At 45.0% G+C, this 14152-nt stretch overlaps 1 protein-coding gene across 15 annotated transcripts in view; it reads left to right on the top strand.

Moving 5' to 3' along the window:
• CERKL (ceramide kinase like) overlaps positions 1–14152 on the top strand; it is a 78155-nt gene that overhangs the window by 51392 nt on the left and 12611 nt on the right. For all 15 annotated transcript variants that reach the window (XM_053284848.1, XM_053284835.1, XM_053284842.1 and 12 more), the window contains 5 exons: positions 2212–2286; positions 2936–3113; positions 3779–3847; positions 11140–11165; positions 11242–11350. In XM_053284848.1, the coding sequence (XP_053140823.1) occupies positions 2212–2286; positions 2936–3113; positions 3779–3847; positions 11140–11165; positions 11242–11350 (457 nt within the window). The remainder of the gene's footprint in view (positions 1–2211; positions 2287–2935; positions 3114–3778; positions 3848–11139; positions 11166–11241; positions 11351–14152) is intronic.

Below are 14152 nucleotides of genomic sequence, written 5' to 3'. Positions count from 1 at the left end.
GGGAACTACTGCTGAGGAACTCTACAGAGGGATTTGGATAAAGGGGGAGAAAATCTGGAAGGACAGGGGAAAAGCAATTTAATTGCAGTAAAACAAAGGGAAATTTATATTTTGGCATTAAATCTTATAGTCCTGAATCATTCGCTTACTTTAATTCCTACTTCCAATTAATTTGAGAATAAAATATTGTTATGAGATTTCTAATTTCCATGTGATTTGGGCAAAGAATCACAATGTTGGTGCAATTTTCATGAGACTCTTAGATATGCTTGACTAGGAAGTCATTACATCACATTTATCTGTTTGGATGTGGGAGACATTAACAGACTTATGAATATTCATGTTGTCTGGTTAATTAAGTTAATTGTTCTGCAGGAGTGCTTGCACTTCCAAGGACATTCCTCCCCCCCACCCCCCCGACCACTTCTGTCTGGTACTTTCATCAGTCATACTTTACATCAACTGCTGATGATACTTTTGTCCATACTTTCTATTCTTTGGCATACTTTGGAATGATTGGTTAGCAGCTGAAATGAGTACAAGCATTTGAACAGAATCTAGATTGTGTCTTTTGTGGGGAAAATAATTTTGCAATAGAGTCAGAAATGCTACACATCTTAAAATAACTATTAATACACAACTATATTGTGCTGTCATTGGGGAAGTGCAAAATCCAGTATCTCCAGGGATACTATTGATTATGTGTTCATGTACTAGTATTATTGTTAGTACCAAATACATGTTAAGCATTAAAATATCAGGATAGGACGCAGAGATAAACAGAAGAATGAGTTATCCAAGGTCTTTTTTTTTAAAGGAGGGGAAACATTATATAATCTATAAACATATAGATTTATATAACTAGAATTTATATCTTTAACACAAAGTCTACTTATTTAGAAGGTTTTATGTTTTTGGACCTTGCCATAACATAGCTTCCTAAGAGAAGAAACACACAGTTGGAGCCCCTCCCGGTGCAATTATTCTGCCGTTTTTAGCATGCTTACTGAGATGTTAATCCCTTGGAATTTAGTGGACTTACTTCCAAGTAAACATGTTTAGTATTTGGCTTTAGTTCGTTTAGCTGTGTGAGCACACTCTTGTGGCCAGGCTGATAAATGGGAAAGAGTTGACTCCTGGCGCCCACAGAGCCCTGTGATTTTCTTTTGTAGAATACAGGAGGGGTTTACCATTGCCTCCTCCTGCGCAGTATGAGATGATGCCTTTCAGCATCTTCCTATATCGCTGCTGCCCAATATAGAACCAGCGGGGATTCAAACCGGCAACCTTCTGCTCGTTAGTCAAGCAGTTCCCCGCTGCGCCACTTAAGGTGGTATAGCTTGCTTTGAAGATTCCAAGGTAGGAAATTCACAAAGGGGGGGGGGCCTTCAACATAGGGACTTACATTCTGTGTCGTGCCCTGCTGATCTACAAGACGGATGCACATACTGGTTCAGTGCTATTCCAAAGTTCGTCCATTCTGCTGGCAAAGGTGGAGAGGCTCCACAGCTACTAAGGATTGTGTCATTGCTGCAGTGATGGTTCTCCCACTGCTACAGGAATGACACAATCCTTGGTAACTACAAAGCCTTCCTGCCTTCGTAGCAGTGTGGATGGGCTTTGGAGTCACATGGCACGAGCCCACATGCTCTGCTCTTGGATTGGTGGGGTGCTGCACAGAATGTAAGCCAATGAGTAAATAACTGGGAGAACAAAGTATTAAACTGCATTATACTGGCTGCAATAGTGTGTGTGTTTGTGTGTGGAGGGAATAATAGGCCTTGACTTTGCTAACTGTCATAGAGAGAAAGAGAGATTGAAACTGAGAATGAACTCTGAAGAAATTCTATGTATACGCACATGCAATTAAAACAAACTATAGTTTATCTTTAAGTTTTAAATAACATGTTACCAAGTTAAATTGAATGTTGGCCACTAAGAAAACTTATGTTCAATGGACACTACTTGATTGTTCAGTTGACCACCATTCCATTTGTATTGCCATATAATGCTTCCGTAGTAGCACACCTAACAACTGTTACTGAATATTTGGTAGACTGTCATTACTAGGTTAGAGACCATTATGACTGGGCAAGCACTTTCACATAAGGAGTCTCACTCCAATAGGGTTAGAGGATTTATTTTTATGCCTGTATGAAATAGTCTCTTATTCACATTGCTTTCATGCCACTCTCTGTTTAACATTTACAGGTTCTACAAATATTTTGGCACATACTCTGAATGGAATCCAACACACACTAACTGCAGCAATGCACATAATAATGGGCAAGTATTCTGTACTGTGTTGACTGAAAATAGAAAAGAAACTGAACTGTACTAAACGTGTATGCCACATCAGGGTGGAACATATGCAGGTTTAATGTCATACATAATAATGAAAATACTGCATTTACTTTGGAATTTGTGGGAATTATACTATTTGAACTAGTATCACAGTAATCTCAGTAATATGAAGAACTATGTGAGCTATACCATGCTTCTTGCTTAACATTTTCTGTTGTGCCTGTAAAAGGGCAAAGTTTGAAGCAAATGGTTGTGAGCCAGAATGACATAAAGTTGAGAACTTCACCATCATGAAGTTCATCCTGCTCATCCTTTCTTCTTTTGCAAGAGGAGGGGGTGTGATGGATGGGGCCATATTTCAGTGGTAGGGATGTGCACAAAACCAGTTTTGCTGGTTTGGTTCAGTCTGAAATGGATTTGAACTGACCTGGCCTGATTCTGGTTCTGGTCAAACTGGACCCATATGTAGTACAGTATATAGAGACATCGGTTTTTTAAAAGCTAAGTGCCATTTTATTATTCATGTTATAAATATAAAGTACTTTAATATGCCTGGAAGCCACACTGAGCCCTGTGAGGATGGGGGAGCGAAAAAAGAAATAACAAATACATATGTGTCTGTTCATTTAAGGGAATCTTCAAGCAGTGGATGTGTGCACTTTCAGTAGTCCAACGAAATTGCTTCGCTTTGGTTTCTCTTCTATGTTTGGTTTTGGATCAAGGACTCTAGCTTTGGCTGAAAAGCATCGTTGGATGCCATCAAGTCAGCGAAAAGATTTTGCTGTGATCAAGACACTGGCAAACCTGAAGTATGATAGATCTTATGTTTACTTATGAGTCATTTCTAGAATAAAAAAGGAATTGTATCCTTTAGACCAAAAAACATGAATTGATATTTTTACCAGTTTACTAATGACTGTGGTCAGATGTTATTCGTCTAATAATAGATAATGTCCTATAGTATTAGATACTATTATTATTCAAATAATGATATAAATAATGGCTGACATCCTGGTTGAGACTGCAGATACACTATGGGAGGTGCACCGATACATTGGAAGCTTTCTATTAATTCAGCAGTAGAGATTGTGTGGATGGGGAGCTGAAGTTTGCCCATTTCCCCTTCCCTTGGAAGTGTGCTATGCCACCCAAAAATGTTCCTGAAGGTCAGGTGGCTGTGAGGGACATATTTAGGGGTGGCGCAGGACCCTTCTGGGGGAGGGGAGAATCTTTTCCCCTGCATGAGCTCTGGTGATGTGGTAGTTGGGAAGCTTTCTGCAGTACAGGCGCTTCTTCCCAAAGCATGTGTGTGTGTAGCCTTAGTCAGAATGTCGGCCAGTAATTTCAGCTAGTAACTAATGCCAGTCTTGTAATCTATCAGAATAAGGAGATATTGTAAATATTTAAAACTAGATATATGTACACTTAACATTGAGAGTGCCAGCTATACTGATTGATCTTGCTTTGTTCTTAGGCCAGAAGATTGTGAGTTATCATTCCTACCAATGAAGCACTCACAGGAAGGTGTCAAGGAAAATGATAGGTAAAAAAAAAAAAAATCAACCAAATAACCATGTCTGTGTAGCCCAAGATTAATGTAGCAGTCCAGCTACAGCTAACTCCTGTTAACTGAGCAAAGAGTTGTCTTTTAAATTGACGATTCTCTTACATTTAGAAGGGAGAGAGCAACCGTCTCTATCCAGCCCCAGCACAGGATCCCTCCAGTGTGGTTGTTGGGTAGTGTCTACTTTATGTTTCTTTTTATATTGTGAGCTCTTTGGGAACAGGGACTCATCTTTCTTATTTATGTACACTCCCACACCCACCCTGGTTCTCTCTCTGTGAACCTCCTTGAGAACTTTGTTGAAAAGTGATATATAAATATTTGTTGTAGTAGTAGTTAGTCCTGATTTAATCACCACTGATTTCAATGGGATTTGTGACTCATGTTTGTTGAATCAGGGCCATTATATTGAAGAGCGGACTGAACTTTTGTATCTGGATCGAGATCCACTGACAGCCATAAGAATGGGTTCTGTGCCTGCACAGGAAAACCATGGTAGCCATGCCTCAGCTTGCCAAGGCTTCCAAGCCCCGCCCACACGCAGAGCATGCTATTTAAGAGTGGGCTGGACACGATGTCCCTCAGTTCTTTTCTGACCGCCTTAGCGTTTGGACCTTGATCTGCCGCCTCTTCTTGTCGGATAAAGTCCCTCATGAGTTCTAGTGGGGTGGGGGAAGAGGACTGGTTATTCTGTTTTGACACTTCTTCTGGCTTACAAACTACTCTCTTTCTTTGACTTGGATCGGCTACTGTATTGCGACTGGTTTTGACCCTGGAATGGACCTGACTACGCTTTGGAAAATGTCTGAGAAGAATACATTTAAGAGGTGTGAGGGCTGTAAGGCCAAACTCCCTTCTAAAGATCTTCATGACCAGTGCCTAATTTGTTTGGGAGAGGAGCATAATGTCTCCTCATGCAAGATCTGCCAATCGTTCTCCAAACAAGGAAAAATTGGGCACTTTGCCTCAGGGCGGCGATTTATGATGAGGTGTTAAGCCCATTGACGCCAGGTACACCCCGCCCTTTGACATCGACATCGGCGTCTTGGGCACCGCCGAAAAAGACTGTCTCTGCATCAGGTCTTGCTTCGACATCGATGTCAGCCGTACCTCACATAAGTCTAAGACTTTGGCTCCGATGCTGAAACTGTCGACATCAGTGTCAACATCAAAAATGCCGGCATCAACTTTGACGTTGAAACACTCCCTTCGTCCACCAAAAACTGGCCGTCATATTTCCTCATCTGCTGAGAGCGAATGCAATCAAGATGCGCCCTCGAAGCCGAAAAAACATCCGGCTTCTCCTACCCCACCAACGGGGGAGAAGTGCCAACACCTGATCGACTTGACAAGGGACTGAACTCTGTCCCTGTCGGCTGTTCAAGAATTGGGATCACTGCCTTCTATGACGTCGAAAACAACTCTCGATACCAATCTTCGACTTGCGGAGCTGGTATTGACGGTCCTCTGGATTTCGACCTTGGATGGTCAAGTGCCTTCAATGCTGGCAGCGCATTCCTTGTCTCCAGCTTCGACACCGATTGCTTCTTTACCCCGACACCGAAGGCGACTCGGCCGACGTTGTCTTCCACTCTACACACTCCTTTGATCTCGGCGTCGAGACTGGTGACCCCACATCATTGCTCCCTGCTCCCGACCTTCAACATTGAGCTCAATACCGAAAATGCCGAGGTTTGCCTACATGAGACGACAACACAATCGCTGTTGTTTCTGCTTGATTCTTCTCAAAGCACTCCTTCAGCATCGACATTCCATGGCTTTCTGTCTGAGTCTGACCCTCTGGCGCAGCTCTCCTCAACTCTTTCCTCAGCACAACTCCATACTCCTTGGCATACCTGCGGTTATGTAAATTCTGCACTGGCTCATGTCCTGGGTTCCGGTCCTGTAGTGTCCATGACTTCTCCTGTTGAGCACCCAGCCCGACCTTGGAGTCCTGCGACGCCTCTCCCGTTGGCTTTACAAATGACACCTCTTCCTCCGGCTACCCAGCCATCTAGTGCGTCCACTTATGTCTCAGCAGGAACTCAAGCTAGCACTCCATGTGTGGCATACCAGGCTGCACAAACTAAACCTCCACTAATGCGTTTTGTGTCTACACAAACAGTGTGTCCTCCTTCGTCGCTGGTAGCTGCAGTGGAAACACAAACTGTAGCTCCTTCCTTGCCAACAAGCTCCCCTTCCAAACATCATGGTTCTTCAGATTTTGAACTGGACCCAGAGGGCGAAGACATACTTGTAGAACCACCAACTGATGTGGCCTTGACTGTTTATGTCTCTCCAGATGATGAGCTTAAGGCCTATCATAGACACATCCATACCATGGCTGAAGCGCTTGGCCTAGACCTTCGTTCAGAACTGGCCGTGATAGATGATCCAGTGAACAATTTCATGCTCAAATCGCAGTCCACCGAACCAGTGGCACTTCCAATGCTCCCTGTTATTACTCGCGCAGCGAAATGCGCTTGGGAAATGCTCCACACCTCCACCCCTACGTCCAAAAAACTGGAGAGCCTTTATCGCATTATGGAAAAAGATAATGCTTATCTTCTGAAGCATCCAGCTCCCAACTCACTGGTAATTGGCTGTGCCACCTCTTCCAAGTCAGGAAAACCTTCCACTGTCCCACCTGAAAAAGAGGGTCGGAAGTTGGACATGCTTGGGAGAAAGTTCTACTCAACTGCCTGCCTATCTATTAAGGTGGCTAATTACGTGGCCTGTACTGCCAAATACACTCGCTGCCTCTGGGACAACCTCTTGCTGGACCTTGATACCTTGTCCCCTGAGGAATTCAAAGTGAAGTTCCGGAAAACATTGGAAACATCTGGAGAGCTTACCAGATGGCAGCTAAGTATAGCAAAACATCTGGCGGAGAGTGAATCTCGGACACTTGCCGCAGCCATTACACTCAGAAGACACGCATGGCTGAGGTCCACTTTCCTGCAAACTGACATGAAGGACAAGATAGAGGGCCTTGCCTTTGATGGCTCGGGCCTATTCAGCAAATCAACGGACTCCACAATGGAGCAACTTAAAAAGTCAAAATTTATACCCAAGACCTTCACCACTCAAACCTCTACCTCCAACTACGCCGCTAGGTATCACCCTTCATACAAGCAATGTATGCCGTTCTGTAACCAGGAATGCAAAGACTATAAGAAAAATTACCCACCGTACCAAAGACTATCATGGCAAGTTTAAGTCCATCCAGTCTTAGTGCCCCAAGGTGTCAGAAACCCAGGAGAGTCTTTGAAAACCAGGATTGCCCACTGTTTCCTCTCCACTTCCCATTCCTGCCTGCAGGGACCTCGTTTCTGAACCTGACAGATTGTGTCATCCCTCCATCTCTAGCACAGCCTTCCATCAAGCTGTCCCGCCATGCCCCTGCATGGCACCATATAACATCAGACTGTTTGGTTCTGAAGATCATATCCTCTGGTTATGCCATCGAATTCAGGTCAATCCCTCGCTTTACGGGAATGAGATTCACTCCCTCCACTTTGACACTCCAAACGGAGGTGAAGGAATTGTTGGAGAAGGGGGCGATAGTCCCGGTACAGTGGGTAGCCAGGCGAGAGGGGTTCTGTTCCCGCTACTTTCAAGTTCCAAAGCGGGATGGAGGCATCCGCCCCATCATGAACCTTCACCAGCTCAACAAGTTTATTTGCGTCAAAAAATTCAGAATGATGGCGTTGCAACAAATACTTCCTCTCCTTCAAGGGGAGCATTGGTTAGCAACGCTGGATCTCAAGGACGCCTATTTCCACGTCAACATCCAACCAGAGCACCAGAAGTTTTTACGTTTCACAGTCGGAAATCAAGTATACCAATACAACGTATTACCCTTCGGACTGTCCACCGCGCCGAGGGTTTTTACAAAATGTATGGCCGCAGTGATTGCCTTTCTCCAGAAGCAGGGAGTCACCATCTATCCCTACCTGGACGATTGGCTCCTGACTTCAAAGGACAGAAACATGTTATGTTCTCAGATCCGTTATGTGTTGGAAGTTCTTCGGGGTCTGGGTATTCAGGTCAATTGGAGAAAGTCCCACCTGGAACCTATGCAAGTTGCCAACTACATAGGTGCAGTATTGGACACCGTCAGACAAAGAGCATTCTTACCAGAAGAGATATATATTTGCATATGCAATTTAGTGACTCTGTTCCAACGGCATCTGGTGTAGTCAGCACACTCGATTCAATGTCTGCTGGGCCTCATGGCCTCCTGCAATGCAGTAATCTACTATGCCCACTTAAAAATGAGGAAATTACAGCTATGGTTCCTCTCAGTCTTCCATCCTGCCAGAGACAATCAACGGAAGCAACTGGAGATACTAGCCCTAGTTCTTCGGTCCCTTACCTGGTGGACGAAGCGCAGAAACCTTTTGGGGGCGTGCCATTTCATACTACGATGCCATCAGTATGGCTAACGACGGACGCCTCTCTGATGGGTTGGGGAGCTCATTGCGAAGGCCACAGGACACAAGGCAAATTGTCTCTCAGTCAGAGGCAGTTCCATATAAACTTTTTGGAGCTGCTTGAGGTCTTCCTTGCTCTTTGAGCCTTCCTACCACTTCTACAGGGTCTATGTGTTCAAGTCCAGTTAGACAACATGACGGCGCAAGCATACATCAACCGCCAAGGTGGGACAGTCTCTCGGAGCTTGCGTGCACTTGGAGTTCAGATGTGGCACTGGTGTATTCGGCACCAGGTCTACCCTGTAGCAGTGCATATCAAAGGTCAAGACAACATCCTAGCAGACGACCTCAGCCGGGTTTTTCTCCAAGACAGTCATCACGAGTGGGAACTCAACTCCAAGGATCTCACTCCACTCTTCCGTCGCTGGTTGCGGCCCTCGATAGATCTCTTTGCGACCTCGGCAAATGCGAGATGTACCCACTTCTGCTCCAGGGTGGGACACAATCCTAGGTACCTGGGGGATACCTTTCAACTGGACTGGACAAGGGAAACACCATACATGTTCCCTCCCCAGCCGATAATCGCAAGGGTTGTGGCCCGTCTCCTGTCGAAGCCTGTAGCCTGCATTCTCGTGACCCTGTGGTGGCCAAGGCAGTCTTGGTTTCCACAGGCACGCAGTCTGTCCCAGAATCGGTTCCATCAATTTCCACCACAACCGGACCTCCTCTCCCAGGACGAAGGTCACATCCTTCACCCGGATACTCAAACGCTCCGCCTGACCGCTTGGCGAATAGGCTTCTGAACAAGATCTTGTTAAATCAGAGAAAAGCCTCTACTAGGTGTAACTATTTTAAGAAGTGGCTTCGGTTCAAGACCTATGCAAAATCTTGAGGGTTTTTTTTACCGCGACAGGCATCAGTTAGACAGGTGCTCCTCTATCTGTCCTCCCTGAAGTCCACAGGCCTAGCTAATGTTTCTTTAAAAGTTCATCTAGCAGCCCTTTCATCTAGACACCCGGGTTGTGATGGGAAGATGCTCTTTTCACATCCTCTAAGCAAAGCCTTCTTGAAAGAACACTCCAACGTCTACCCCCCTATAAAAACACCTGTGGAACCTTGGAGCTTGTCATTAGTGCTTTCCTCACTTATGCAAAAGCCCTTTGAACCGATGGCCACAGCACCACTGAAGCTTGTCTCGCTTAAAACTGCTTTCCTAATTGCTATAACAATGGCTCGACAGGTCAGTGAGCTTACGGCTCTTCGAGTTGATTCTTCTTACACGAGATTTCATGAAGATAAGGTCTGCATACGTCTGGATGCCTCTTTTCTGCCAAAAATGGTTTCTGACTTTCACCTAAATCAGGACATAATATTACCTACCTTTTTTTCAAAGTCCACAGTCGGCACTGGAACGATCCATGCATTTGTTGGATCTGCGTAGGGCTCTCTTGTTCTACATGACTAGGACAAGGGACTTTCGCTCCACTACTTGTATCTTCGTTGCCTATAAGGGCTCTGCCAAGAGAACCTGCATATCGAGACAAAGATTGTCAAGGTGGCTAGTTGAGCTTATTCTGCTTGCCTATGAACTGCAACAAAAGACTCCACCAGCAGCCATTAAGGCCCACTCTACCCGGGCCTACGCTTCTTCAGCAGCACACCTTTCGGGGGTGGGTTTCCAGGATATCTGCAAGGCTGCTACTTGGTCTTAAAACCTCCCGTTTGTGAAACATTATGCCATAGATGTGCGCTCTGCTGCAGAGGCCAGCTTCGGGAGAAGTGTCCTTAAGCAGGTGTTGCAATAATACTACTGCACCCTCCTCCTTTGGGAGCTTGCTAAACACCCATTCTTATGGCAGTCGACGGATCTCAATCCAGATAAACAGGTTGCTTACCTGTAACTGATGATCTGGTAGAGATCCGTCGACATCCATAAGACCCTCCCGTCCTTCCCCTGTGCAGTAGTAGTAATACTTCTATGTGCGTGTTGGTGTGCACACTCTTTTTCCTTGGCATGCCCTACTGAACCAACTGAACTCACCTGCTTTTCCGGATGGTCGTCCTACTCGGCGGTTGTCCAAGAACTGAGGGATGTCGCGTCCAGCCCGCTCTTAAATAGCACGCTCTGCGTGTGGGCAGGGCTTGGACGCCTCGGCAAGCTGAGGCATGGCTACCACAGTTTTCCTGCGCAGGCACAGAACCCATTCTTATGGATGTCAACAGATCTCTACCAGATCATCAGTTACAGGTGAGCAACCTGTGTGTTTTTTTACTTAATAACTGTGTTTAAAAGAAGTATTTAGACACTTGTTTTTATTTCTTCAGATTTTGATATAAGCATTTAAAGTTGTCATAAGCATACACCTTTCCTATTGATTTCAGTGACACTTGTTTTCAAGTAATGTGCTTAAGATCAAAATAAAAACCTCACTTGTTTACATTCTTTTCCTCAATGAGGTCATTCTCACAAACAAAAACTGTGTTCTACCCAGGTTTGGGAACTGTGTGTGCTCCCAATTTTCAGTTGTGTGGGTGCAAAAAACTAGGTAGAAGGAGGGAGAAGTGATTTTGTGGAAGCAAAGTAGGAGGAAAGCCTACCCAAGAATATTCCTCCTGCCTTTCTTCCACACAGTCACTTCTCCCTCCTTCCCCCAGTTGTTTGCACCCACACAATCAAAAATCGGAAACAAACGGTTTTTGATTGTGTGAATGACCTCTCTATTAAATCTTTAATTTGTTTCTGTTATTCAGAAGCATGCTGGCTTTTAAAAATTGGTTTTTTATTTTGTATCCTTTGCTGCCTTTAATGATTTTATCAAACACATTTATTTTTAGAAAGAAGCAAGAGCCCCTTAAATCTGGTAAGTGTTCAAGTTTAATCACTTACAAAAGTGAATAAGGTTTACTTGAAGTAATTCAGTATGATGTTATATTTAGACAAAAAGGATCAGTGGTGCAGGATCCAGGGTCACTTCCTGAATGTGAGCATTATGGCAATCCCTTGTCTCTGTTCAATGGCACCAAGAGGCTTGGCACCTAATACCAGGTCAGTAAAGATTTAGAGAATTAGAGTAGTGTCTCTAAATTGTGGCATCTTATTGTAAAACCTTGGCTTCCCCCAGAATGCATGCCTCTGTCATGAGCAGTCTAGACCCTCTGAGGTTGGGGTGGGGGGAGAGGGTTGAGTTGGACTGCAGTTGACTCTCTAATCTCAGGAATTGTAATCAGTTCTTGGATCAGGCAGATCAGGTCAAGACATCTAACTAGAATAATCATTGGATAATTACAGGGATTAAGTTAGTTTGCCAGTCTGACTTAAGTGGTAGTCATCAAGTTGAAATCTCCCTTGGGCTTTGTCAACAGGAAATCTAGTTATTGGGATCTGACAAATTGATTTCAGTTTATTGTCAAGAAGTAACTGTTGTAGCACATACAAAAGTTACAGCTAAGAACAGCACAAAAAGAAAAGCAAGAGCAACACAATGCAGGACTATGTGTCATCACTAAAATGATTAGCTGTAGTATTAATTGGGGAAGTTTTACATCAACTGATTATAGCATTTGCAAAAACTACTACTTCAGTTATTTAGACTCCTGTTTCTGCCTGCTTATTGGCACATAGTTGGGTTTGCAAAAAATCTAATCCAATGTAAAATATTTATCTCTGATATTTTTGGATATATGGCAATCAAACATGCAACAACGGAGGTTTTCCACTGCTTTAATGCGTAAGGAACTTTTCTGAAATGATTATCATGGCCCACTCAAGATAGTTTGGAATCTTAATGAAATAAATACTGGCTGACATGCATCCAGACTAGGACTGTGTAGGTGTAACAGTGCTCAGTGGCATGACCCTCAGGGACATATTTTTGTCACACACAGTGGACTTCAGAGGAGAAGGCAGATCGACAAAAAAGATAGACCCTTTCCCTCACTCATATGTCAGTGCAGCAGAAGTCTGGAACTTAAGGATGGCTGACGGGTTCTGCAGTGAAACTTGGGTGGTGCAGACCTGCCTGTGCTGCTGCAGGGCTCTAAAGCATACGGCAACTTTGCTGTGTAAGAGGGCTGACCCAGTACACTTTGCCCTTGCGCAATTGCTGGTCACATGGTACTTGCAATGGGAATAATGCAAGCAGCATGCAATCTGCAGCTGCACAAGGGTGAGATGTACTGGAACAGCTCTCTTGCACACCAGTGTTGCCATGTGTGTTAGAGCCCTGCAGCAGCACTGTATTGCTCGCATTTTGCTGTGGAACATGTCAGCCAATGACTTTCAAGCCACTCATAGGCTTGCTGAGCCAATGTATAAATGCTTAGAACAGAAGATGCCAACAGCAGCATCATTAATTAAAGTCTAGGTAGTAGAATGTAGGAGAGAGTGTAGATACTTTTAAAAATATGATTTTTCAATGTGTTAATTTACTTGCCCTTACCAATTATTTAGCTGTAAATCATCTTAACTTTTTTGACTATTAGTTGACAAATGGCTGCCCAGCATACAGCTTTAGGAAGTGATCTATGTCTATGTTTTATAAATGTTTGTTTTGTGAGCTATAATATTGCAAATTGCTTTTTAGAGCTTTAAAGAACAGAACTCAACACATTAAGGAGCTTAATAATCTTGATGACCATTTTCAAACTAATATTTGTTCAGGTGGAATTGTATTTTTAGCTCCATGAAAAGCAGAATTTTATTAAATTCATGATTAACAGCAAGAAGTGATCAGAAAAAAAAGCTTTTTTGAAAGCACAGTAAAAATGGTTTTCCGCTCTAAAACCTTGAAATACATTGAGGTCATGCACAGGACCTCTCTGGGGAGGGTGGGTGGGGAGTGAGGCTCCTCCCTGCACACGATCACCCTCCCTAGTTCAGTCTGCCACTTATCACGAGCGGTTCTGCTGTGAGCAGGAGCTAGAGGACAAAGTCCTCCAGCATCCTTCAGTGCATTGCGCCAGGAGTGCAGTGCATTGAGGGATTTCCTCTCAACCAGGCGCTCTAGCCACCAGGCTCTGTGTGTGCTCACAGGTGTCCCGAGCACACACACGACTGGGGACCCAGGGAGAAGGGCATTCTAGGGTAAAAGCCCAGGGGAAATCCTCGGGCGACCCAGTGGGTCAGTGCTGGGATCGACCCCAGTCCTGGTGCTTCACATGAGCAGGCAGTAGGGCACAAGCCCAGTTAGGGCTGCTCGTGTGAACAGCCTTATTGTATAAACTAGCTGGCCAGGTGCAGAGCATCTGTGCCCCTAGTTCTCCCTGACTCTTCCCCCTCTTCAGCCCCTTCTACTTCTACCTTACTCTCCCTCTATTTCAGGGCTCAGCCAGTTCTCTTCCCATTCCTTCAGCCACTCTCCCTCGCTGCCTTCTCCCCACCAGCTCTCATCCTCTTCGCAAGGAGGCCAGCAGCCCCATTTTCGTTGTATGCTCAGCCATCCTTGGCAGCTTGCAATGGCGTCGCTTCCTCCTCGGTCTCTCTCCTTCCCTCCTTGGCAGCTCTCTCTCCTGCCAGGGCCCACTGCCTCCTCCTCACCCCTCTGCTGCCTCCTGGCAGCTGGGCCCTTCGCCGCTGCCGCATCGCATCTGGTGGACCATCCTCCTCCTCCTCTTCCTCAGGGCGGCAGGGCTCCACCTGCCATCTGTCCTCCTCCTGCAGCCCGTCCTCCTTCCCAGGGTGGCGATGGTTGCCGATACTCTCAGGATGCGTGGCTAGAACTCTTGCATGTGTCTCCCTGTCAGCCAATTGCCTCTTCCCCCTCTGTCAACCAGTCACCTCCTTTCTGCCACGTCCCCATGCATCCCGTCTTGGAGAAATAATTATATAGCTAGTGTTACATTGCTAATC

Source organism: Hemicordylus capensis, chromosome 1 (assembly GCF_027244095.1).
Source record: "Hemicordylus capensis ecotype Gifberg chromosome 1, rHemCap1.1.pri, whole genome shotgun sequence".
NCBI classification, from domain to species: Eukaryota; Metazoa; Chordata; class Lepidosauria; order Squamata; family Cordylidae; genus Hemicordylus; species Hemicordylus capensis.
The sequence above is the reverse complement of the archived record's forward strand: the minus strand, read 5'-3'. Positions and strand labels throughout refer to the sequence as shown.